The following is a 27,897-nucleotide window of genomic DNA, read 5'->3' as shown; positions in this document are numbered from 1 at the left end:
CTCCGGAGGGCTTCCCACTAGCAAAATGGCTAGTGGAGAGTCTCCATTGTTACCTTCTAGCGCGAGTGATCCTTTCAAGCGGAGCGCAAAATTAGTGCGATCAGCGGCAGCGAATTCGACGGAAAAACGCATGTTAGGCCATAAGAATAGCAGCAGTGTAGTTACTGCTGAAGCCGAGGGTGACGCATTTACGAGACTGGGATCGATGATCAATAATCTAATAGTGTACCTTAACCAACGCAATAATGTACGCCGCGCGATTAAAGATCAGGAGCGTTCTATCAGGGCAACATACTTCAAGATCAAGGAGGACGTGAAAGCACGGGCAGAAGGAAAAGTGCCGATAAGCCAACAAAAAGCGATGGTTGCCGTAGCAACCCAAACCACGCAGAAGACATCTCTTCCCAAAAAGCTCTATGGCAAAGAACTCTTCCAAAGTGAAAAGGATATCTCAGAAATTCAGAGCAAACGATTAAGAGACCCAAATGAAGAAGTACTATCTCCCCAACGAACAGCAGAAAGGAAAGAAAGAGAAACAGATGCCGGCACAACCTAGGAACGACGGAAGATCACCTAGGCATGCGGAAAAGGCCACTAACAGCGCCGAAGACACTTGGACTAATTTAGGACCTAAGAAGAAGCTGCGAAAAAGGAGCCAGGCCGGACGCGCTGATAATAACAAAAACCAGCGAGTTGATGTACGCGGAAATCTTACACAAGGTTAAAGCAGATGCCTCCTTGACGGATCTGAGTGCAAATGTCACGCGGATAAGACAAACACAGAAAGGCGACCTGTTGTTCGAACTTAAAACTAGTGACGACGGAAGCGACGACCTACGGAAGAAAACTTGGAGTATCGCTAGGTGAGCCAGCGCCGAAAACACCGACCTGAGTTCGAGGAGCTACACGTGCAATATAAAAATGCGAGGAAAAAATTGCAAGTAGCTATCGCAAAGAGCAAATCCGAACATTTCAAGCGGATGTGTACTGAAGCTGACTCTGACCCATGGAGTGGCGCATATAGGTCGGTGATGTCATCACTAAAAGGCGAGCGCTCCCACTGATTACTTGCCCAGAGTTGTTGCAGAATATTGTGAACACTCTATTTCCAATGGATATGAACGGTACAAGTCTGCCTGCAGTACATTTAAATCCCGACGAAGTTCCGACAGTGGTAAATGAGGAGCTTCTAGACACAGCAAAAAGATTGACTGAAAAAAAGACTCCAGGACCGGATGGAATCCCTAACATTGCCCTGAAAGTAGCCGCCAGGACAGCGCCAGGTATGTTTGCCCAAGTTTTCACGGCATGTCTTAGGAAAGGAGAATTCCCCGAGCAATGGAAGGTACAAAAGCTAATATTCATTCCGAAGGCAGGGAAACCATTGGGTGACCCCTCCTCATATAGGCCGATATGCCTGGTCAACACCATTGACAAACTATTTGAACGCCGATGATATCGGAATAACAGTGGTTGCAAAGCACCAAGACGAGATCGAGATCTATGCAAATGAAGCGATATGGGAGATCAATTCCTGGTGGAGAAATTTTGGACTTTCACTTGCCGAACATAAAACAGAAGTAGTTCTCATTAGCAAGAGAAGAAAGAACACAACTGTGAAAATCAATAATAATAATAATAATCGTTGGCGCAACAATCCATGTTGGATCAGGGCCTTAAAGTGTGTTAGAGCACTTCATTCAAGACCGTAACGGTACACTAGGAGGCAATGTGGTCAGCATTGCGCTCGCCCGAGATTATTATTACCCTGATTTGACTCAGGTACTCATTCACAGCTGAGTCGACTGGTGTCCGACGTCAAATCACGATACAAATTCTACTGCCACCAGTGAGATTTGAACCGCGACCATCCGTACGACAGCCTTGCGCTCTAACCACTCAGCTATCCGGACACAAATCAAAGTTGGCGAAAAAAACAATTTACTCCCAACCATGGCTCAAATACTTGGGAGTAATTATTGACAGAAGACTCAACTTCAAAAGACACATTGAGTACGCCGCAACTAAAGCGTCTTCCATCGCTGCAACGATCTCGAGGTACTACCGAACATTGGTGGGCCAAGACAAAGTTGACGTCTTCTGCTCTCCAGGGTAGTCAACTCCATGCTAATCTACGCAGCTCCAGTTTGGGCAACTGCTCTGAATAACAAAGTGAACTGCCGAAAATTGGGAATGGCGTATCGGCTAAGTGCACTCCGGGTATGCAGTGCATATCGGACATCAGGAGAAGCAGCATATGTACTAGCCGGGATGCTCCCCATAGATAGCTGGAGAGTCTAGCGCATTTCGACGGCAGCTGGTACGGTGGGAATCTATCGAACGGTGGCAAAAGCGATGGGGCGAGTTCCAAACTGGTCGTTGGACATACCGCATCATTCCGGATATTCGGAGATGATTTGAACGAAACGATGGGGAATTAAGCTACGAGTTAACACAATTCTTAAGTGGACATGGAGGTTATCGTGCTTATTTACATCGATTTGGTCACAACGAATCGCCATGCTGCCCAAGATGTGGTAACATGGCTGAGAATGCGGAGCATGTCATATTTGATTGCCCCAGGTTCACCACACACCGAGCAAGAATGGAAGCGGTCGCAGTTTAACACCCGAAAACATTGTGGAGTTTATGCTGGAGTCAACGGATGCCTGGAACCAGGTTGTAAGGGAACTGCAAGCTATTCACCAACAGCTTAGGCAGGAAGAACTACGACGAAAACAAAGAAGGCAGAGAACCATCATGAGCCTCAGTTAAAAACTGATCCAGCCCCGCGACGCAATACTTGATAGGAGTTCCGCGGGGAGAGTGGAATGAGAAGGAGTTGGTTTTAGTGAGTATAAGTCTCACATAACTGCGTGACAGGAGTCAGCAGTAGGTTTTGAACCTTTCCACCTTCCAACGCCGAAAAAAAAAAAATAGACAAACAGACAGACGGACAGACAGACAGAGTGGTATATGCCCAGAATTTAGGAAGGCGTTAACTGCAGTGAAAAAATGAGGTTAATACAAATAAACCTTAATCGTTGTAGGGTCGCACAAGATTTGCTTGTGCAGACCACTTACGAATCCACGATGGAGATTGCTATGATTAGTGAACCGTACAGAAATCTTGACGGTAGTGTATGGGTCACAGATTCGACTGGTGGAGCGGTGATATGGGAGTGCGGTTGTCAACCCATACAATATAGCAAGGGTCAGGCGGCTAGAGGCTTTGTGTGGGCAAAAATAAGCAGGTATATTTGTATATAGCTGTTACGTGCCACCGAGCCTCACACTGCCTGAGTTTGAAGACCTACTAGACGATCTCGTTCACGACGCAAGGGGATGAAGTCCAAAGGTGATAGCCGGTGACTTTAATGCGTAGGCTATCGAGTGGGGTAGCAAAGAAACTAACGCAAGGGGACGGTGCTTATTAGAAGCATTCGCCCAGCTGGATGTGGTTCTGGCCAACGAAGGCGATATAAACATTTATCGGAAAGAGGGAACTGGTTCAATTGTAGATCTGACTTTTCTTAGCCCTGCGTTAGCACGTGACATGGCCTGGCAAGTTAGCAAGGACTTCACGTACAGCGACCACCAAGCTGTCACATTTGAACTAAGGACGGAACCACAAGGCAGGAGACCCGCACCCCAGAAGCCGAAATCCAGAAGGAGACCAGGATGATCTGCCAAAGCAATGGAAGAGCAGACGTTCATGGAGGTGTGGCTAGACTTGCCTAGCAAAGCAGGCACCTCCACGGATAGAGCTCTCCATGTTTCACAGAGTATCTCTAAAGCATGCGACGCGTCGATGCCTAGGTGATGCTCATTCCCCAGTAGAAGACCCATTCATTGGTGGAATAGTGAAGTTGCCAGCCTTCGATCGATTTGCCACAGAGCCAGACGAACGGCTCAGAGAGCAATAGGTAGGATCGATCAAGGGCAAAAGGAGCATGCCTATAGGGAAGCTCGCAAGAACCTCAAGCTCGCCATCCAGCGGACTAACAAGGAATGTTTTAAAGAGCTCTGTTCGGAAGTGGACTTAAGTCCGTGGGGTAGTACCTATAAAATCATGACAGAACGATTCAGAGGCCGATCGTCTCCGCAGATCACGTGCCCTACACTCTTGTTGAAAATAATCCAGGGGTTTCCCCAGCAAGAGGGGGGACTGACATCTTCTAGCGCCCCCGGAATGTGACGCCGATTCCACCTGTCACCAGGGACGAGCTGATGGAGATCTACAGTCGAATAGGCGACCCCAGGTCTTGACGGCATACCCAATAAGGACCTCAAACTTGCCGTCAAATGTAGACCGGATATGTTCGCGGAGCTGTTCGAAACGTGCATGCCGGAGGGTATCTTTCCTGCACCATGGAAGCGGCAGAAGCTGGTGCTGTTGCCTAAGGCTGATGCACCTCCAAGGAAACCGTCCTCCGATAGACCCATATGTCTTCTAGACACTGTGGGGAAAATGTTGGAGCGGGTCATTTATAATAGATTACTTCCAGTCGTAGAGAGCCAAGGGGGCCTTTCAGATAGGCAGTATGGGTTCCGTAAAGCCAGATCAACCATTGATGCCATCAAAATGGTTACTGGCTTGGCCGAAAATGCAATTCACGGAAGGGGTTGTACCAGCAAATATTGCGTGGTGGTGACCCTGGATGTGAGGAATGCATTTAACTCGGCCAATTGGAACCCTATACGAAAGTTTCTGGCGACGATTGGTGTTCCCACCTACCTCGCCGCTATTATCGATAGCTACTTGAAAGAGCGGACACTCTGGTATGATACTGATGATGGACCTAAAGAGTACATTGTCTCCGCGGGTGTCCCACAGGGCTCCGTACTGCGCCCACTACTGTGGAACATCATGTATAATGATGTACTCAACCTTCCGGTTCCAGAGAAGACCACGGTCAGTGTTGTTAAAGCTTGGTTAGGGAGTGCTGGACTAGCACTCGCGAAGGAAAAGACGAAAGCGGTCCTCATCACTAAGTGCCGCAAAAGAAATTACGCCTGCATCGGAATCAGGAATCGGATCATTACTTCCAAGCCGGACATCAAATTCTTGGGGGTGATGATAGACGGAGGACTAAATTTTAAGCAGCACATAGAGCATACTTGTAGAAGAGCATCCACCACGAGTATTGCTCTGGCAAGGTTGATGCCGAACATAGGAGGCCCGCGGCACACTTGTAGGCTGCTCATAGCCAGTGTGGTGAGCTCTGTCATGCTGTATGCAGTCCAAGTTTGGGGAAAAGCACTGCAGGTTTTAGGCAATACACATAAGTTGAGTACGGTTTACAGAAGAACATCCCTCAGGGTGTGTTCTTCCTTCAGGACCGTCTCAGATGATGCAGCGTTCGTCATCCCGGGAATGATGCCGATTGACAGCCTGGCAACCGAAATGATGAACATTGATAACACCAGGCCCATCTCTCCCTTATCTCAGGTGAATAAAGCCGAAAGGGAGAGATCCATAAGCAGATGGCAACAGCGATGGGAAAGGAAAAGGGTCGTTGGACTTACAGGTTGATCCCTTCCATCGGGGAGTGGCTGGAGAGAAAGCATGGGGAGATCAATTATAATCTCACCCAGTTTCTCACCGGCCATGGAGGGTACCGTCAATACCTGTACAGGTTTAAATTGGACACCTTGCCTAATTGTCCAAACTGTGGGGTCCCAGAGGACCCAGCGCACGTTTTCTTCCAGTGCCTAGTTTCGTGGAAGAAAGGAGGAACCTATAGGAAACTCTAGGTGAAGTGCTATCACCGGAAAATTTTGTCCTGTGAATGATAGCCTGTCAGGAAGACTGAAATGCGATTAATTCCATGATCACTGTAATCCAGGATAAATTGCGAAAAGCAGAAGAAGTGAGGAAGACGCGGTTACGAACCCCGCGAGTAGACGAAAGGAGACCTAGCTAAAGTAAGCTAACTCCGCCCCGTGATGTAATACCTAAAGGTGGTTCCACGGGGTAAGAGGTGGTTCCACGGGGTAAGAGGTGGTTCCACGGGGTAAGGGGGTGGTTTTAGTGGGTAAAAATCCCACACTCTGGCGTGCCCAGGCCAGAGTCTTTTGAAGATTTCCACCTCCTCAAAAAAAAAAAGGCAGAGAACCGATTTTAATAAGGTTTTGTTTTACAAACAAAACCTTAAACAAGTCGGAATACCGGAAGCTCGTGCTTCGGGTATAAAGGTTTTGTGTTCATCTTATCTAAGAAACGCACATTATAAAGGTATAAAGGGTATAAAGGTTTTGTGTTCATCTTATCTAGGAAACGCACATTTTTCTACCCCTATACAGCTACAAAACTACGAGACATACGTACATATTACAGCCGTAGATGTTACGCTCACCCTAAACAAACAAACTGCCTATTTTCGAATACTGTACACATATAGGCACGTATATAAATTGATCTTGCCCATATTTCCGATTTACTTCTTATATCTATCTGAATTAGGCTCTACCCGCAAAGTTCATTAGCACGCATATACTATATACCTACATACACACATGTCTCGTTGGAATAATTGATATTTATATACAAATGATTGAAGAACTAAAACAAAATAATTCTTTTCCACCCAATTTATACGAACTTACTTCGTGTGGTATGGACGAATTGATATGTGATGATGACGTCGTGCAGGTTGTAGAGTGCACGAAATTCACAAAAAATTGTAAAGTTTTACCCTCTATAACTTTGTTAATAATAGTAGGATTTTCTTCAAACTTGACCAAATTGTGCATTATGTTCTTCATTATATGCATGCCAAATTTTGTACTTCTGGAATGAACATTAGGGGGGTGCCGGGTAAATTTCTAAAATGTGGAAATATACTATTATTAACTTTATTTGTGCAGATATCGGAACCGGATATATTTTGAGGCCTAGATTTCGTAGAGATGCGCTACTGAGATTTTTTTCAGATTTTTCGGTTGGATAGGTTCTGAGAACGAGACCTGTTACACTTTTTGGGGGTCATATTTTGAGCCCTCACTCCCCTATGTTTCACCCAATATCAAATATTTAACCAGTTTCGAAAAGTACTAATTGAGACCTTGCATTTGATACCCCACATGGCTACATTCTGTGAAAAAAAATTTTGCACCCTCCTTTTACATGTATGGGGAGCCCCCCGTTAAACTTAACGCAAAATGGCGCCAGTTGCTGCATGTAAAGGGAACGGCAGATCACATACTCCTACTAATTTTCGTGACAATCGGTTCAGCCGTTTCCGAATAAATCGGCTGTGACAGACAGACAGACAGACAGACAGACAGACGGACAGACAGACAGACAGACAGACAGACAGACAGACAGACGGACAGACAGACATCGAATCGATTCTAATAAGGTTTTGTTTCACACAAAACCTTAAAAAACAAGTCGGGAAACCGGAAGCTGGGCGCTTCAGGTAAGAAAGGTTCTGTTTGCTTCTTCTGTGAGTACATTTAAGTGTAGAACTATTCCATTTATACGTTGCCCGTTATTTACTGCATATAGCATATCTGACTACCCACTTTAACGTGATATTGATATTTAGTTGCATTAAATTTACAGGGGTGAGTCAAGTTTAAGCTACTGTAACTTTGTTAGTAATAGCATGATTTTGATCAAACTTGGAGATAATATGCTTCATATTATATTAACTTAAGGGGGGTTTTACTCAATTTCCCCAAAAATATGCTAATGTACAATTATTAACTTAATTTGAATATATATCGATATGGAGAGTATCTTGAGGCCTGGGCACCATATAGAGGCAACTTGATGATCTTTTTCAGATTTTTTGATTGAGAAGTTTCTGAGAAGGGATCCGTTAAAGAAATCATCACTTTCCACCCCTCCCACTCCCCCTCTTTTCAACAAATCTCAAAACTAAGGTCGGCTTCGAAAAGTACTGATCGAGACCTTTCATTTGATACCCCACGTGACAATATTCGGTGAAAAAAATGTTTACACACCCTTTTACATGTATGGGGACCCCACCTAAATCTCAATGTAGAAGAATATCACTCACTGCATGTCTGGGCGTTCACAGTTCCCACCATCTCATCAAATTTCAATCGGTATAGCCGTTTCTGAGAAAAGTGCGTGTGACAGACAGACATTGAGGGCTCAAAATATGACCCCCAAAAAGTGTAACAGGTCTCGTTCTCAGAACCTATCCAACCGAAAAATCTAAAAAAAATCACAGTGGTGCATCGCTACGAAATCTAGGCCTCAAAATATATCCGGTTCCGATATCTGAACAAAAAAAGTTAATAATAGTATATTTCCATATTTTAGAAATTTACCCGGCACCCCCCCCCCTTATTTTGATCCCAGAAGTACAGAAGTGGCATGCGTGTAATGAAGAACATAATGCACAGTTTGGTCAAGTTTGAAGAAAATTCAACCATTATTAACAAAGTTATAGGAGGTGAAACTTTACATTTTTGTGTGAATTTTTTGCACTCTACAACCTGCATGACGTCATCATCACATATCAATTCGTCAATACCACAGCGAAATGAGTTCTTATGAATTGGGTCCCAGAGAATTATTTTGTTTTAGTTTTTTAGTTATTTGTCAACCAGACATGTGTGTATGTAGGTATATAGTATATGCGTGCTAATGGCAGATAGATATAAGAAGTAAATCGGAAATATGGGTACGATCAATTTATATACGTTCACATATATGTACAGTATTCGGAAGTAGGCAGTTTGTTTGTTTAGGGTGAGCGTAATATGGCTATGGCTGTGGTTGTGGTTTGGAAAAATATGAAGGATTTGTAGCTATATACGGATAGAAAAATGTGCGTTGAAATTTCTTACATAAGATGAACACAAAACCTTTATACCCGAAGCGCGAGCTTCCGGTATTCCGACTTCTTTTTCTGACTGTGCATGGGGTAGAGTTTGCTCATCTCTGGTGCGCGGACCAAAATACCTATGGAAAGGATACCCAGAACATAAAGCCACTATGGAAAACGAGAAAAGGATAAAACTTACGATGCATGAGCTCGGCACCCCAGTACCGACGGCTTTTGGGAGTGAGCAAGCGGGCTCCCGGCCGCCGATATCCCTCGACCGCAGTAACTTGGTGGTGGACAACTTCGCCACCGTGGCATCTAATGCTACAAGTGTTCAAGCGAAGTACCACATTCAAGAGAAGTACAAGCAGGAGGTACTCCAGGACCAGCAAAAGGACACATTCAGAAGAAGTTCGTCAACTTTGAGATCTCCGCCAATGCCAAACATCAAAAAAGATAAAACGGAGGGAAAGTCAATGAATGCGAAAGCGAATGTGAAGGACAATTTAAAAGTAGTAATCTGGTTAGGAATCATGGAGAGCAAAGCCCTGAAGCAGAGGTATTACCCTTCACACAGCTTGGTACATAAAAAAATAGTGCAGCTAGTGCAAGCTAGAGCTTTTCGAGTGCTCTACAACAAATCACAGCAAGAGGAACGAAATTCCAAGGGCAAGTTGAAATCTGTTTCCCCAACGGTGTCACAGGCGAACCAAGTGACACCTAATCGTATTGCAATCAACCTGCCACCAAACAAGAGAGTGCGGGAGAGAGACGTGGATTCTCTGGAAAATCAGCAGGCGCCTAAGAGGAGAAAAGCCATACAAATAGTTCCGAAAAACGGAACTAAAATCACCGAAGAGAAAAAGCAGGTCCCCCAAGTGCGAGCTCCGACAATCGACTCGACAAAATCTAGGGGAATGAACCAAGATAGTGGATGGACTAAGAAAGTTAATAAAAAGGCGAAGAAAAAGGCAAAAGTGCGAATTCGCCCCGAAGCGATTGTAATCTCCAGGAATGGAAATTTTTTCCTACGCGGAGATACTGACAAAGGTCAAAGCTGACTCCGACCTAAAAGATCTAGGCGGAAATGTCAGCAAGATTCCAAGGACCTAAAAGAGTGACCTCATGTTTGAGATGAAAAAAAAACCAGCTTGGGGAAAACTGATGGCTTCCGAACTCAGGTTAAGAACTCACTTGGGGAGAATGTCACAATACGGACCCAAAAACATGGGATCTATATACAGTGCAAGAATCTCGATGAAGTGACGTCCAGCGCAGAAGTTATTGGCGGCCGGGAAGGTTCGAATCGGATGGGTTGTTTGCCGTCTGAGAGAGCAGATTTCTCTAAAGAGGTGCTTCAAGTGCCTCGTATTTGACCATTTCACCAGCGGCATTGATCGGTCCGATCACGGTGGCGTATGGGTTACAGATTCGACTGCTGGAGCGGCGTTATGGGCATGTGGTCGACAAGCCATACAAGGTACGTGGGGTGAGACATACAGGGGCTTTGTGTGGGCGAAAATAAACGGGGTATATATGTACAGCTGTTACGCCGCACCAAGCCTGACACTGCCCGAATGCGAGGAAATGCTTGACAGCCTTGTTCTCGACGCAAGGGGTGGTAGTCCAAGGGTGATTGCTGGTGACTTCAGTGGTTCGGCCCGTGAGTGAGGTAGCAAAAAGACAAATGCAAGGGGACGCAGTCTATTAGACGCTTTCACACAGTTGAATATCATTCTGACCAACGAAGGATATGTAAACACCTTTCAGAAAGGGGGATCTGCCCCAATCGTAGACCTAACTTTTGTTAGCCCAGCACTGGTACGTGGTATGTCTTGGTGCGTCAGCAAGGAAATCTTCTTTGGGCTATGGGTGGAGTCACCGGGCAGAAGACCATCATGCTCGAAACCGAGAAAGATGTTAGGCTGGTCCGATAAAGCTCTGGATGAGCAGACCTTCATAGAGGTATGGGTAGACCAACCTAATAAAGCAGGCGTCTCTACGGAAAGAGCTGCCCATGTGGCCCAATGCATCGTCAAAACCTTGTGACGCGTCCATGCCTAGGAGGTGCCCGTTCCACAGTAGACGGCCAAACTACTGGTGGAATACCGAACTGGCCAGCCTTCGATCAGCCTGTCACCGAACCAGAAGATTGGCTCGGAGAGCGGTAGGCAGAATCGACCAAGGGCAAAATGAGCGCGCCTATAAGGAGGTTCGCAAAACACTCAAGCTCGCCATCCAACGGAGCAAGAGGGAATGCTTTAAGGAGCTCTGTTCAGAAGCAGACGTAAACCCGTGGGAGAGCGCCTATAGAATCGTGATGGGACGATTCAAAGATCATCTCCGCAGATCACGTGCCCTTCACTCTTGTTAAAAATTATCTAGGGATTATTCCCCCAGCAAGAGGAGGGCATAGACAGCTTCCAGCGACCTCTGAAGGACACGGCAACACCACCAGTCGCCAGTGACGAGCTGCTGGAGATCTGCGCTAGGATAGGAGATAACAAAGCTCCGGGTCTGGATGGCGCGCCAAATAGGGCCCTTAAGCTTGCTGTGAAATCCAGACCAGATATGTTCGCTGAGTTGCTCGAAGCGTGCATGTTCGAGGAGATATTTCCTGCATCATGGAAACGACAGAAGCTGATGCTACTGCCTACGGCTGGCAAATCTCCAGGTGAGCCAACCTCCTACGGACCTATTTATCTTTTGGACACTGTGAGCAAAATACTAGAATGGGTAATCTAGAATAGATTACTTCCGGTTGTTGAGAGCCAAGGAGGCCCCTCAAATCGGCAGTGTGTGTTCCGTAAAGCCAGGAGAACCATTGATGCCATCAAAATGGTTACTGGCTTGGCCGAAGATGCAATCCACGGAAAGGGCAGTACTAGCAAATATTGCGTGGTAGTGACCCTGGATGTGAGAAATGCATTCAATTCGGCCAATTAGAACCTAATACGGAAATTTTTGGCAAGGATTGGTATTCCGGCTTATCTTTTGCAGCTATCGTCAACAGCTATTTACAAAAATGGAGGCTTTGGTATGACACTAATGACGGACCCTAGGCGAACGTTATCTCTGCGGGTGTCCCACAGAGCTCCGTACTGAACCCACTGCTATGAAACGTCATGTACAACGATGTACTTAACCTTCCCCTTCCGGAAGAAGCCACAGTGGTGGGCTACGCCGACGATATGGCACTAGTTATATTCAAATTCAAATCGGGAGTCATATCATCACTTCTAAGCCTGCCATCAAATACTTGGGAGTGATGATAGACGGGAAGCCTAGCTATAAGCAACACGTGCAGTATGTTTACGACAATTCATCCACTGGAAGTGTGGCCCTGTGGCAAGGGTGATGCTGAACGTGGGAGGGCCACGGTATGCTTCCAGGTTGCTTATAGCTAGGGTAGTGAGTTCGATCCTGCTCTATGCAGCTCCAGTTTGGGGAAAGGCATTGCAGGTTACACTTACCGCTAAGAAACTGAGCTCAGTCTACAAAATAACAGCCCCAAGGGTGTGCTCGGTATTCAGGACTGTCTCAGATGATGCAGCATTCTTTATCACTGGAACGATGCCTATTGAAATCTTGGCAGATTAGATGACGAATATATATAATATAATGCGAAGTCTATCTCTCCTATATCGCAGACAAAGAACGCCGAAAAGGAGAGGTTTCTATATAGATGGCAAGAACGTTGGGAACGCTCGGAAAAGGGTCGGTGGACACACAAGCTCATCTCTACCATCAAGGAATGGTTGTAGAGACCGCGCGGTAAGATTAATTATAATCGTACTCAGTTTCTCACAGGGCATGGAGGATATCGCCAGTACCTGTTCAGGTTTAAACTTGATACCTCAGCCGATTGTCTAAACTGCGAAGGAGTCCCAGAGGACCCAAAACATGTATTCTTCCACTGTCCAAGGTTTATGGAGGAAAGGAAGAACCTAGAAACTCTAGGAGAGGTGCACTTACCAGAGAATCTGATGCGGAAAATGTTAGCATGTCAGGAAGACTGGGATGCGATCAACTCCATGGTCGTATCTATCCAGAGCACGGGGCTTGGGGGGAGTCGGAGGTGCTTTTAGTGGGTAAGAATCGCACACGCTGACGTGTCCAGGCCAGTGTTACTTGAAGCTTTCCACCTCTTCAAAAAAAAAGACAGACAGATAGACGGACAGACAGACACCGACTCGATTCTAATAAGGCTTTGTTTCACACAAAACCTTAAAAAGTAGCGGAATAATAGACGTACGTGTTCGTGCAAAAATGCAGCCAACAACATTCTTGGGTCGGAATGTGAGTCGCCGAAACGAGATAGACCCAGTTAACAGAATAAAGAAGACGAAATACCGGAACCTCGACGCTTCGGGTATAAAGATCTTGTGTTCATTTTATATGAAAAACTTTCTATGCCCCTTTTTCCATTCATACAGAGCTAAAAAATCAAAGTAGTCCCCATATATTTCCAAACTGTAAACTCTACGCATGCACATATTCAAGCCAATATAGCTCAATATCGCTCATCCTAAACAAATAAACATATTCTACCACCGCGTACTGATGCATACCGACAAATTGAATCAAATACCGCTGCGGGTATATAAGTTAACCCGAACGGAAATGCTGCACGCGCAAACACACCTGTGTCAGCACCACATCCAAAAGCGACGTCTGCAACTATTGGGGTCATCGGTGCAATCGATGAAATCGCATGATTGCACATTAGGCAAAATCATATTTCTTTTATATTTCAAAAATTGTAGTTAGTTGTAATTAGAATGCCAAACAGGCATGAAGCAATAAATTGTTTTCTTTTTTAAATTAAACCCGATATTTTTATTAACTGGCGCCCGAGCAGGGACCGCTTCGCACGTGTGATTTTTTGATAAGTCTTATCCTTAGAATCTCTAGTAACTTCGTTACATTATCGCAAAGTTTCCGCGAATTTTAAAACGATACGCGATAAACAAGTAATCGTTTTCGTGTAAACGCGAATGAAAAGTTTTCGGAGTGGAAAAGATAAAACCGGAATTAACCAAAATTTCGAAGCACGCGTGTTTTTCCTGATTTAGCCCCAAGTAGCCTTTGAATAACCAAAGGAGGCAAAAAGGACAATCGCTGATTAAGGATCCGAAGCAGTTCACCATAAAATTCGAACAAAACAAAATTTCATCCGATATGAAAGCAAGAGCGTTCTTAATGTAAGTAATTACAAATTATTATTGTAAAATTACGCCAAATTGATTTCTCTAAAAAAGCTAACCAGATTCAATTAGAATAAATTCAAAGTTTTAAAGGTTCAATTAAGAATTGTATGTTTTGTTTTACCTTATATTTATTTATTAAAGCTATTGCATTATTGTCACTAAATTGTCTTTTATATACAAAAATATTTAATTCATTTTAATTCAAAAGAAAAATACTCGAAAAGCGAATCGTTTGAATTGACATAATCAAAAGTGAAATAATTAAAAGTGATTGAATTCAGGAAGTGAATAGTGAATATCTGCAATCTTTTTGAATTTATCGGGAAAGGTGATCTTTTAGTTATTCAAAAATGTCGAATCCTCATAATTTGATTCAACCACCGCGATTAAATCTCGATGGCCTTGCTGATGCTTTGCCCACTTTAGAACCACCGGTTAATGGCAATCATAATGAGTCTAATAATGCTCCGAACTACGAACTGCTCCAAACTATTTCCCGAGTAGTTGAGGAAACTCTCCGTACTCAAGGGAGACAAATGTTTAGTGCATTATTGAATCCCGCATCTGACATTGGAGATGAAGTAGACGTACCAGTTAATATCAGTAATAATGAGAATCTGTCCGAAATGGATAGAATTCCTGACGTCGTTAAGAGCTTGAGGACATTTTCTGGGGAACCAGGTGAATTCAGCTCATGGCGAAAGAGCGTTGATAGAATCCTTCATATTTATGACCATCTAAGAGGCACGCCGAAATATTACGGTATACTATCGGTTATAAGAAACAAAATTGTAGGTAACGCAGATATAGCATTAGAATCGTACAATACCCCTCTGAATTGGACTAAAATCTCCAAATGTTTAAATCTGCATTACGCGGATAAAAGAGATCTTGGTACCTTAGAATACCAGATGACAACCTTAGTCCAAGGTGCGAATACCGTTTCCCAATTCTATCAAGAAGTGTATAATCACCTATCTCTTATACTTAACAAATTAGGGTCGATTGAAATGAGTCAGGACGCGATGAATATCATGACTCAATCGTACCGCGAAAAAGCACTTGATACGTTTATCAGAGGACTAAAGGGTGATTTGCCACGGTTGCTTAGCATTCGCGAACCGGCAGACCTACCGCAGGCCTTACATTTGTGTTTTAAACTTCAAAACATGGATTATCGTGCCCAATACGCGAATAATTCCAGCACCAATCCACGGAAGGTTCTCCATAATACTCCACCTCTTGTTCCACCACGTAGAATGATGTCTATTCCTTCTAGACAGGCACCAATACCAGCCCCTAGGCGCGATTTTCATCCACAATTGGTCCATAATCCTCAAGTGTCACAGAGACCACGATTCTACTCACAAGGTTACCAACAACCCCAACATGAGGCTCCCCAAAATAAGTTACCTCCTCCTCGACCACCACGAGGACCAGTACCTATGGATGTTGACCAATCCATCAGGTCTCACGCCATAAATTATGCCAATAGACCCCAAAACCAATGTTGGCTACCAAAACGTCCCCAACAAGCCTCCCAGAGGCATCACCCTCCACCTAAGATACAAAGAGTGTACTACACAGAACCTGATGAAACCAATGATGTTACAGAGGAACAATACGAACAAGACATGAACCAAGAGGACCTTAATTATGACCAGACCCTAACTGACTATGTGGACACTAGTGCCGAACCAAGTATCGACCAATCCGAACAGCTGGACGATATCTATTTTTTAGATTAACACGCTCTTCACTCCCATATTTCGAGCATGTACTACGAAGTGGAGAGCGTCTCAGATTTCTTGTGGACACAGGGTCTAACAAAAATTATATACAGCCTAGACACATCCGAAACCATATACCAAACAACAGAGCTTTCTACGCTAACTCCGTAGGAGGTAGCATCGAAATTACACATCATGCATTTGTAAACTTATTTGGCCCTGATGCAACGAAAATTCAATTTTTTATCCTTCCAAGTTTGATTGCATTCGATGGTATAATTGGTAACGACACCCTTAAACAAATGAAAGCTATCATTCACACAGACGAAAACTATATGACACTTCACCCTAACTTACACATTCCTTTGAAACAGCATATCTCAGAGACTGTTAACAGCATTAACATCAGAACAACACATCTAAGCCAGGAGCAATCGAGTAGGTTAAAGTTAATCCTTAAGAATTGCTCGAAACTACTCACAGAACCCGACGAAAAGTTAACGTATACTAGCACAGTAAAGGGAGAGATACGTACGAAGACCGACGACCCTGTATACTCCAGGTCATATCCCTACCCAATGGCCTTGAAAGGAGAAGTTGAGAAAGAAGTAAACAAGCTTCTCAAAGATGGAATAATAAGACCCTCCAAATCCGCTTATAATTCACCAGTTTGGATCGTTCCTAAAAAGCAAGACGCATCCGGTGAGAAAAAGTATCGAATGGTAATAGATTATCGCAAGCTCAACACGGTTACTATCCCAGAGAGATACCCCATTCCCGAAATAAGTGAAATTTTAGCGAATTTGGGCAAAAACAAATTTTTCTCTATAATCGACCTGAAGAGTGGATTCCACCAAATCCCACTCAAGGAGCGCGACATACCAAAAACGGCTTTTTCCATTAACAACGGTAAATTCGAGTTTACCCGTCTTCCGTTTGGGTTGAAGAATGCTCCGTCCATTTTTCAGAGAACCCTCGATGATATTCTCCGAGAGCACATAGGGGTGTGCTGTTACGTTTACATTGATGATATTATCATCTTTGGAAGAAACGAGGAAGAACACTTTAGTAATCTTGAAAAAGTGTTGAAAACCTTAGAAGCCTCCAACATGAAAATCCAGTCGGATAAATGCGAATTTATGAAAACGGACATAGAATTCTTAGGATTCGTAGTAAGTAAGGATGGTATCAAAACTAACCCTCAAAAGGTCCAGGCAATTGCGAATATGGCAGTACCTAAAACATTGAAAGATCTTCGATCATTTTTAGGAATGTCAGGATATTATCGACGTTTTATTCAGGATTATGCAAAAATTGCAAAACCCCTAACGTCTCTTTTAAGAGGGGTAGACGGACGAGTGTCCAAAAATCAATCCAAAAACAAAATCGTTCACCTCGACTCGAAAGCCTTAAATGCTTTTAATAATCTAAAAAATTGTCTTGTGTCTAAAGAAGTAGTACTGACTCATCCGAATTTTGAAAAGGAATTTCATTTAACAACAGACGCTTCTGACTACGCCATTGGTGCAGTACTCTCTCAGGATAAAAAACCCATCGTCTTCCTTTCCAGAACATTAACAAACACCGAAGAAAACTATGCTACCAATGAGAAAGAGATGCTTGCCATTATATGGGCACTGACCTCATTGCGAAGCTACCTTTATGGTTCTCGAAAGATTAAAATATACACTGACCATCAACCACTTACCTATGCTCTTAGCAATAAGAACACTAACAGTAAGATGAAAAGATGGAAAGCCATCCTAGAGGAATACAACTACGAGCTAGAGTACAAGCCGGGTAGAGCTAACGTTGTCGCAGACTCGCTTTCGCGGCCTCCTAAATCAACCCTAATCAATTCCCTTACCCCTACAGAACATAGTGATGAGAGCTCGTCACACAACCTCATCCCTACTGTCGAGTCACCCATTAATGCATTCAGGAATCAAATTATTTTAAAATTCGGCAATGAAGACAGCTACCAGCTACAAAACCCTTTTCCAAATTATTCGAGACACATATTCATCAAGGCGCAATATTCAAATAACGAATTAATAAGTATCTTCAAGCGTTACCTCAATCCTAACACCATAAATGGTCTTCTAACTGCCGAAGAGAATATGGGCCGCATCCAAGAAATTTACCCTGAACATTTCAGTAGCTACCGAATACGCTATACGCAGAAATTTGTCGAGGACGTCTCTAACGAGGCCGAGCAAGAAGAGAGAATACTACAGGTACATAAACGAGCGCACCGCAATGCCGAGGAAAATCGGTTACAACTATTAGAGCATTTCTATTTTCCGAGAATGTCGGCAAAAATAAAAAGCATAGTAAAACGATGTTGTACTTGTAAAATAAATAAATACGACCGACACCCTAATAAACCCTTACTAAACGCTACTCCTATCCCCGCATACGCAGGTCATACAATTCATATCGATCTCTTTAGCACTGAGGGACATAGAGTTCTAACTGCCGTCGATAAATTTTCTAAATTTGCCCAGGCTAAAATAATTGCTTCAAAATCCATCGAGGATATTAAACAACCCCTTACAGACTTACTTTTCTTTTACTGTGTGCCAGAAATCGTTGTCATCGACAATGAAGGAGCGCTTAGGTCCGCCTCCATAACCTCCTTATTAGAAGATGACCTTAAAATCCGAATCTATAAGACTCCCCCTTATAAAAGTGAGATAAATGGCCAAGTTGAACGCTGGCACAGTACGCTTACTGAGATTATGCGATGCCTAAAGGAAGAAGGACCACCTAGATCCTTCGAAAATCTCTTGCAGCGTGCTGTTTACGAATACAACCTTACTATTCACTCCACTACGGGAAAAAAACCAGTTGAGCTACATTTCGGCCGAACTCCAAGAATAGACCCAGACGAATTAGAACGAATTCGGCTATCAAATATTGAGAAATTAAGACAGAAACAACAGACGGACATAAAAAACCACAATAAGACGAGACAGCCCACTAAGCAATACGAAACTGGAGAAACTATCTACGTAAAACAAAACAAAAGAAAAGGATCAAAATTGACAGCACGATACAAACAAGAAATTGTTAAAGAAAACAATAATACAACCGTTTTAACTGAATCTGGAAAAATCATACATAAAAGCCACATACGTAACTAGTCTTCCCTTTTCAGGATCTTACCCTACTTGGTAAACGCCAAAATTGAGATTTTGGACTTCTCGAACTCCCAAATCGTCTTGTTTCACACAGGAAGAGCAAAAATACAAGACGGAAATTTTAAATTGATCCACACTATCAACATCGATCAATACGAGCGCTTCGTAACAGATATTGAACCTGTTCTTAATCTCCCAGAAGTCAGGCACTATTCTTTCTCATCTCATTTATCTTACGAGCTCAAGCAAATTCAGGAATTTATTCGAAATTTAAAACCACGAAAAATTAAAAGGTCACTTGATTTTATCGGCAGTACTTGGAAATGGATTGCAGGTAATCCAGATCACGAGGACTTTGTCACTATAAAAGCAAAAATTAACAATATGTTAGAAAATAATAATAGACAGGTTCTAATCAATCAAATGTACACTGAAAGAATCAATAATATTACACAAATTGCAAACGAAATTCAGAAATTATTTAAGGAAAGCAACAAAACAAATTATGATATGATATTAGATGTTAAATTCAAACAACAAATTTGTCATGTTTACTGTACATTATAAATATTCCTTTGACGACTAAGCCTATCTATGAAACATTATTAATTAAAGCTGTAAAGAAAAAACATATTATCAATTTCATCGAATTTAGTAAAATTTTGAAAAATGATGAACAAATATTTGGCGTAATTGAAAACTGTAAAAATGTAAATTCTTTAACCATTTGTAAATCGGATGAAATTTTGGATATCTCAAACACCTCTTGCATACCAAACCTGATGAAAAGCCTTACAGCCACATGCAAGACAACCAGCAATGCACACATACCAACCATTGAAGAGATTGCATCCGGTACCATTTTGCTGAACCAATTTACTGGTACAATCGAAGCTGAGCAGATAGCCCATAAACTAAACGGTACCTATTTAGTTAAAATCCATAACACGAGCTTAACGGTAAATGGAAGGACCTTTGTCAATCGCGATATAACAACGATGAATGTGCTACCTGCCATATTACAACCATCTCCAGAAGTTAACACTTACCAGGAAGTACTCTCACTACAAATGATGAAGAATCTCCATATAAACAACACCAGCGAGATTCAACTTATGCGTACCGAAACTAGCATCCATCGAATAACAACATACTCAACATTTACCATAATTGGCGTTTTTATCGCTTTCATCATTTCCTTCCAGTTATGCTTAAAATTCAAAACTAAGAATATCGTTTCAGAAATAAAGGTTAAGCAATCGACGGAACTACCATCACCGGTTCCGACATCATCGTCGTCTTCGAAATCCGATCCAGAACCGCCAACATCAATTCCAACATCAGATCCACGATCAGCAACTACCAAGGTCAGGTTCAACGACATACGATTCTTTTAGCGATTGGGGACTATCGCATTTAAAGCCGGGCGAGTTAACCCGAACGGAAATGCTGCACGCGCAAACACACCTGTGTCAGCACCACATCCAAAAGCGACGTCTGCAACTATTGGGGTCATCGGTGCAATCGATGAAATCGCATGATTGCACATTAGGCAAAATCATATTTCTTTTATATTTCAAAAATTGTAGTTAGTTGTAATTAGAATGCCAAACAGGCATGAAGCAATAAATTGTTTTCTTTTTTAAATTAAACCCGATATTTTTATTAACTTATATATAATATGTATATCTATTTGATTTAGGCATTACGCTGGCCGCTTCGGATATTAAAGGTTTTGTGTTTCCTTATGTGAGGAACTTTGAGTGCATGGCTGTTACACTTGCATAATAATTTAATATTCAGCTGGATTAGCAGCTATTTATTTACACAAATAATTTGGTATGCAAAGTACTCTATCGATTATAGTTAATTCCATACGCTTCACACTAGGAGTTCAGCATTATTAGCAAATGTGAAGAAGGTCACCAAAAACAGATACAAACAAGTCAGGAAACCGGAAGCCAAGCGCTTCAGGTATGAAAGATTTTTTGTATTTCTAATATAAGCATATTTAAAAGGCGTTCGTCCTATTTGCACCTAGTTCGTAATGTTTATGCATTTAATGTGTTCAGACCATTGACCTTAGTATGACACTGGTATTCAAAGTCTTAGAATGAAAGAAATTTGTACAAAGTAATAATTTTTACTTATTATAACTTTGTTAGTAATTTGACAGCCATATGCCGGATACTATCTTCTATGCTGGTGCTGCCGCACCTAGGATGAACTCAGTCACCTTCTAAATGTTGGTAATATACTACAAGTCAGTTTATTTGAGCAGACAACGGAATGAGACATAATGGGACAGATTTCTTATAAGCGCACCACCCTGATTATTTTCAAATTTTTGGCTTGGGTAATTTCGGAAAATGAGTCCACTTTAAGTGGGCACATTTTGTCACATGTCAAAGCTAATATCACTTTCGAAAAAACTCATCAGGACCTTTTTACATCCTCCTTTGCATGTATAGGGAGCCCCCCTTTAAACACCACCTACATTTATGTCACCCACTGTATGTGTATAGTTTCCATATGTCCACTGAATTTGCATCAGATTTAGCCGTTTTGGAGAAAAGTCCGTGTGACAGATAGACAGACAGACTGTGAATCGATTTTAGTAAGGTTTCGTTTTACAGAAAACCATAAAAATGTGAAAATAATATATTCACACGCTTCCTGCTGTTCGGATGAGCTCACTTTATATGAGGATAATGTCATACACGTCTTAGAGTGCAAAAAATTCATATAAATACAAAAACTTTCTCTTATCTCGGAATTCTCATGTTGCCCGTTTAACGTTTAACCATTAATATCTCACGAAAATCCACCCACCCACCCTAACCTAATATACTTATTAGAATTAGCTCATAATTGGGAATTATAACATTTAGTAAATGGTTTTCAGCTGAAAGCGTCTTAAAGGAATTTTCAATAGTTTATAGGTAGAAAGAAGACATTCGGGTTATATATGTAAGCATAGGCACCCCCGTTCCAGACTATTGCTTCATTGTGGTGCTAATGTTAATGTTTTAAAATGATGTAAATTCCAGCTAAGAACACAAATTTGACGCTATAATTTTGCCAAAAGTAATGGAATTCATATCAAACTTGATGGTGATATATGTGTCCTTATGAATTCAATTTATAATTGAGAAAAAAAGGAAAAATTACAAACAAAAATCTTATATGGCTACCATTAAAATCTCATATTAAAGTACTGCAACTCGCAAAAAGTGAAAACGAATGTGTAGTAATTGATAATTATAATGAAAAGCACTAATTCGATGTGCTATAACTTTGTTGATTTTAATACGATTACTATGAAAACCACCAGTATCATGCGATATATATTCAGCTATGTTACTGCAAACTTGAGGAGGGTTTTCAAGTAAATTTGTAAATATAGTAATACTTGCCCAGATATCGGGATATTTTCAGCCATAGATTTTGTATTAGTTCATCACTGTAGTTTTTTTCGATTGGATTGGTTCTGAAAACGACACCTGCGCTTCACTGAATGAGAGAAAAGTGATAATTTTCGAAAAATACTAATTGAGCCCTTTCATTTGATGCCCCATATGACCATATTCTGTGAAAAAAATGTTTGCTCCCCCCTTTCGTATACATGGGGAGTCCCTCCTCCCTCAAAGACAACTCAAAATGATACCACTCTTTGCATGGGTAGCGGTTCATAGACCGCAGTGTCGTAACTTTCACGTCGAAACGACATGGACCTGCCAAGATGCCCGCTGATTGTGGCGCTGACAGAGGAGAGAAGAGAAATAGAAATTTTTGCAGGGACGCTTGCAGGAGCTGAGGCGTATTTCAGAAAAAAAAAATGCATGTAGTAGTAGTTTTGAAAATGAATAAGGATAGGAACTAACTCTAGTTGTAACTGTAGGTTGTGAATTAACAACACTTTTCGTAGTATTATTTCGTCTGGAAGTAAAATTTAACCATGACTGAGGCTGTTGTTTCCTTTGTATTAAGGTTTTGTTTGCAAAACAAAACCTTATTAAAATCTGTTCAATGTCTATCTGTCTGTCTGGCTATCCGTCTGTCTGTCTGTCTGTCACAAGCACTTTCCTCAGAAACGGCTGTACTCATTGGCACGAAACTTCGTGAGAAGGTGGAAACTGTGGACCCCCTGACAAGCAGTGAGTGATATCCTTCTACATTTAGATTTAAGGAGGGTCGCCATACATATAAAAGCGCGGTGTACAAATTTTTTTCACCGAATATAGTCATGTGGGGTATCAAACGAAAGGTCTCGATTAGTACTTTTTGGAGCCGGTGTTAGTTTTGACATTTATTGGAAAGGCGGGGAGTGGGAGGGGTGGAAAGTGATGATTTCTTTAACGGACCCATTCTCGGAAACTACCCAAAAGAAAAATCTGAACACATTCATGAAACTGCTTCTGTATGGTGCTCAGGCCTCAAAATACTCTCCATATCGATATCCGTTCAGATTAAGTTAATTATAGTATATTACAATATTTTTGGAGAAATTGAGTAAAACCCCCCTTGAGTTTATCCTATAGTTTAAAAAGTTGGTAGTAGTATAAAATATAATATGGAGCATATTATTTCCAAGCTTGGTCAAAATCATACTATTAGTAACAAAGTTACAGTAGCTCAAAGTTGACTTTACCGTTTAAAATTACTGCAACTTAACATCAATATCACACTAAAATGGGTAGTCAGACGTGCTAAATGCATATACATAACGGGCTACGTACAGATGGGATAGTTCTACGTTCAAATATACTCACAGAAGAAGCAAACAAAACCTTTCATACCTGAAGCGCCCAGCTTCCGGTTTCCCGACTTGTTTAGGACTTCAAGATGCGTAAAATTCGTCATCAATACCGATAAGCACCAGAAGTGTCAAATACATCGCCCACATTTTCAAACTAATTACCACAGCGTATAAAAGCACATACCAACAGGTTGTGTTGCACTTAATCGCGGATTTGTAAAGTCAATTGGTGAAGTGAGACTCTGTCCTCGTGGTTCACAAATAATCTTTTGGACACTCCCGCGTTCAATACAATTGATAAAAGATGGTACTCTGGAAAATTTCAGAAGTCGGTAAAGCAGAGTAAAGCGAGTTTATAAAGCCCTACTCAAAACTGGCTGTTGTATGTTTGTTTGATGTACATATTCCATAGATGTGAAATAAGTACCCCATAATCTTTGAAATAACATTATCAATTAACCATAAGATGGACTACAATAAATTAGAAATAATAAAAAACTTTTTTTTTCTTTTTCGCTGGTGTAGATATATTTTTTGGCAAATACCGATATTTCGGGAACCACTTGCAGACTGCAGACTTATTCGCACTGACGAAGAGGACAGATGATTCTGGAAATATCGGTATTTACAAAAAAAAATATATCTACACCAGCGAAAAAGAAAAAACAAGTTTTTTATTATTGCAAATAATTAATCGCTGGAAACACCGCATAATTATACTAAATTAGCCTACAAACCCTGGCATGCCAAGATAGCCGAGTCCAAGTGAATATGGAAGTCCTTCAAAGTTATCGAGGCGCGTCACTTCGTCTGGACTCATTGAATTTTCAAAGGGGCCTTCCGATGGTTTCACGACTGTATGGGTCCTCCAGCCGAAATATCCAAATACGTGCGAGCCAACTGGATACTTAGGATTGTTGCTTTCGATAACCCTGCATGCCAAATTCGTTAGGTTATTTAGGCTTCATTAAAACTATTCCATTGGGATTACTTGGCCACTTGACCGCCAATCATGCCACTGTTCACGGGAAATCGCGACATGAAAAGTCGCATGTAGGGGTCGACACTTAAATACTCCGCTTCGCATAGTATCTCTATGGAGAAATTGCAAATAAACACCACATTTCATAACAATTGCCGCACAAAACTTACCGCCAGAATCAAGCGCCAGTAACTCTTCAGTCTCCAGTCGAAAATTCGAGGGCGTCGGTTCACCTTCAAATTGTTTAGCGTAAACAATTTTTTTCGCGATCACCATTTTCTTCAATAAAACCTCCTGAACTGACTCCGACAGCCTACTGAGTCCCAACTTATGTATGTGCTATGATGCGAGTAAAACTGGTCTTTCAATTATCTTATCAACCCCAACTTATCAGAAGCAAGTTTAAGAGACAATCGGCTTGAACAGCAGAGTCTATAAATTGCATAGATAATTGTATCTACCGTCATTTAATCAGACTTAATTTATGACAATTATCTGCTACACAAGTGCCGATAATGCGATCATCAACTTGCATTTCGCTCATTACAGTGATGGACAAAATATTCCACACTCGAAACGTTCAAGTAAATCTAAATTTTTAGACCACCCCCGAATTCTTCCGGTCAATCGCACTACTTGGATAACAATTTCGCGACGGTCCAAGAAAGAAGGGTTTTGCATTTCTTATATAAAAACGTTTGAGTGTGCATTTGTCCCATGCGCGCCTAGCTGTATAATATATGCCAAGCTATTCACTTTAGTGTGACACTAAAATTCAAACAAAAATGTCAAATTTAAGATATTATACCTTCGATACTAATGGTGCGATTTTCACCAAATACTAATTTTCAACCTCTCTATTATAGTCAAGTGACGCTTCCAGTCAGTTTCCATAAAATATAGTAAATACCCCCATACTTATTTAAACATACATATAACGGTGGTATTCCGAGGCCTAGCCAGCATATAGTCGCAAATTCGTTATTTGACAGGTCTGTCAATGAGAAAATAATTTTCCAGCTCCCACACTGCTCCCTTTTGCAACGAATGTCAGAACAGCTTTGGAAAATGTTAATCGAGGCCTTTAATTTAATACCACACTACTCCTCCCTCTGCATGCACAACGATGTTACTCACTGCATGCATGGGGGCTCACAGTTACCGCCTTTTGCAAAATTTCATAAATCCCTCCACAATCTTCAAATCACAATATTTTTGAAAACCTGTGGGATTATGCTCCGCGAACGTTCCATTTCAAACAAAAGTAATGGAACGTCTTCTCGAAAAACCGAGCGTCTTGTGGAATCCATGTCACGAACAGTAAATATGAAGCTAAAGATCATACGAAGTTCAGCTAGTAATTTTTGTGTTTCTGGTGTCATTATTAAGAGCTTTTCGGTCTGTCCGGATCTCAATTTTAGCTAGGAAAATTAGTAAGGGTTCCATTTGAATCTTTTATTTTCAACTTTCTTGGCATTATTTCCAAAAAGCTGTCGGTTATGTTCCTGCACAAAAATCACAAAACATCTACAACCCCTTTTACTTTACTTTACCCACTTCATGAGGGAGGAAGGTAGGAACTTGATTTAAAAACATTGAACTTCTACTGAGTGTTTCTATAAGAAACAATTGCCTGGTCACTTATATCGACTACCGGCGGGCAAATAATAAATTGTCTCCTTTGGACTTCAAAAGCAAAGAATGATATCCTATGCCGAATATTACTTCAGTCCAACAAAAGATCAGAAGGCATGTGGAAAGAGAAACCCATTCACGGAGGTCATATAAAGAGGTACTGACATCGAAGCCTCCAACAAATGGTTATAAGTTAAACAACTGTGAAGAGGCGACCATCCAGTACATAACATCTGCGTGCAGGATGTTGAGCAGTACTGTGTTCACCAGTGCAATCTAGTTCTGCTTCTCAAGGAAGCTCCGATGTAGCCGTACTGTTGGACGGGAACACTGTTGATAAACACTGTGACGATATGAAGCAGACACGGAGACTACAAAAGATCGAAGTAGCGCCAGTCGTACTTTCAGCGATAAAATTAGTCCCCCGAAATTGACGTAAAACGCTGAAAACGCTCGATGTTAGAGCAAGACTATACAAGAAGATGCAAAAAGCGGTCATCCTTGCAACTGGTATCAGTCCGACCTAATGGGTCATCCGCAATGTAGCAATATATTTTCGCATGGTCACACAGACTTTTCGCTTAAACACATCTTCGCCGTGATGCGGACCTTTGGATATTACGCAGCCCATCCTGAGGTTGGTCGCCCCTCGGGCAGATTGGGCGGAGGTGGATCTTAGAAGGACAAAGCCGCACAACCGCCGGAGCTACATCGTGCGCGTGTGGGATTCGCACCCACTAAAAACCACCCCCGGTCCCTCCAGCCCCAGCCTCCGCCTCGCGGAACCACCATTTAAGTATTACTTCGCGGGATAGTTTTGCCCTTAGGCACTCGTCCTTCTCCTCCTTTCGGCCTTCCTCTTTCTTTGCTCCTTCAACAACTCCTCCTGTATTTTCACGATTACGGAGCAAATGTGGGAGTTGGTCTCCCCTTGTTTCCGCTCAACCCACATCCTAATGTTGAGAATGAACCTAGATGTCCACTGACCCTTCGTAGACTCATCCTATCTACGTTGCCAGAGATCATGCGACTCTGACCTTGCCGCATTTCTACGCTCTGCGTGCCCCTCCATACTTCTTGCATGGTACAGGACACTCATTTCATCAGCCAGAATACCGACAAGGATTATGCCTGCCACCACCAATACTGCCTCATCTGACGTGGTTCTAAAAGCAAATCCTCAAAGTCATCAGCCGGTAAACCGAATTCAAGTGCCGTGGTGGCATTGGCTGCCTTTTGGCATGCATACTGTAAGTGTTCCTTAAAACTCAATTTGGTGTCAATTATTACCCAGAGGTATTTGATAGCCGGCTGTGATACGACCGTATGTCCACCGATCTATATATATATACAAGGCGTACCAGGTTGGTCCCGACCTGTATGACAAAAGCAGAGCTGCATGCGACCAGGTTATGAGTTGCGGAAAATGACATGACCCATGATGCGGAAACATCATGGGTCATGTCATGAGTTGCGGAAAATGACATGACCCATCGGATCAGCTACGAATATCGCAAGTTAATCTTGTAAATAAGTAGCCGCGGACAAGCAGAACGTTTCCATTTGTGTTCGTCCTCCCTAACCTATTGTTCCCTTTCTGGGGGAGTAAACCTCCTTTACAAATCCGTAAT

The 27,897-nt window shown here is 42.1% G+C and overlaps 1 protein-coding gene across 1 annotated transcript in view; it reads right to left on the bottom strand.

Annotated features, from left to right (window-relative positions):
• The window catches only part of LOC119646493 (prostaglandin reductase 1-like), a 48,586-nt gene extending 22,587 nt beyond the window's left edge, over window positions 1–25,999 (bottom strand). Inside the window, exons 1-3 of the mRNA XM_038046951.1 lie at window positions 24,802–25,999; window positions 24,641–24,743; window positions 24,387–24,581 (exon numbers count right to left, since the gene is read on the bottom strand). Of these exons, the coding sequence (XP_037902879.1) occupies window positions 24,387–24,581; window positions 24,641–24,743; window positions 24,802–24,907 (404 nt within the window). The 5' untranslated portion in view covers window positions 24,908–25,999. The remainder of the gene's footprint in view (window positions 1–24,386; window positions 24,582–24,640; window positions 24,744–24,801) is intronic.
• Window positions 26,000–27,897: the final 1,898 nt, after the last annotated feature.

Source organism: Hermetia illucens, chromosome 1 (genome assembly GCF_905115235.1).
Source record: "Hermetia illucens chromosome 1, iHerIll2.2.curated.20191125, whole genome shotgun sequence".
NCBI lineage: Eukaryota > Metazoa > Arthropoda > Insecta > Diptera > Stratiomyidae > Hermetia > Hermetia illucens.
This window is presented reverse-complemented; position numbering and strand designations above follow the sequence as displayed.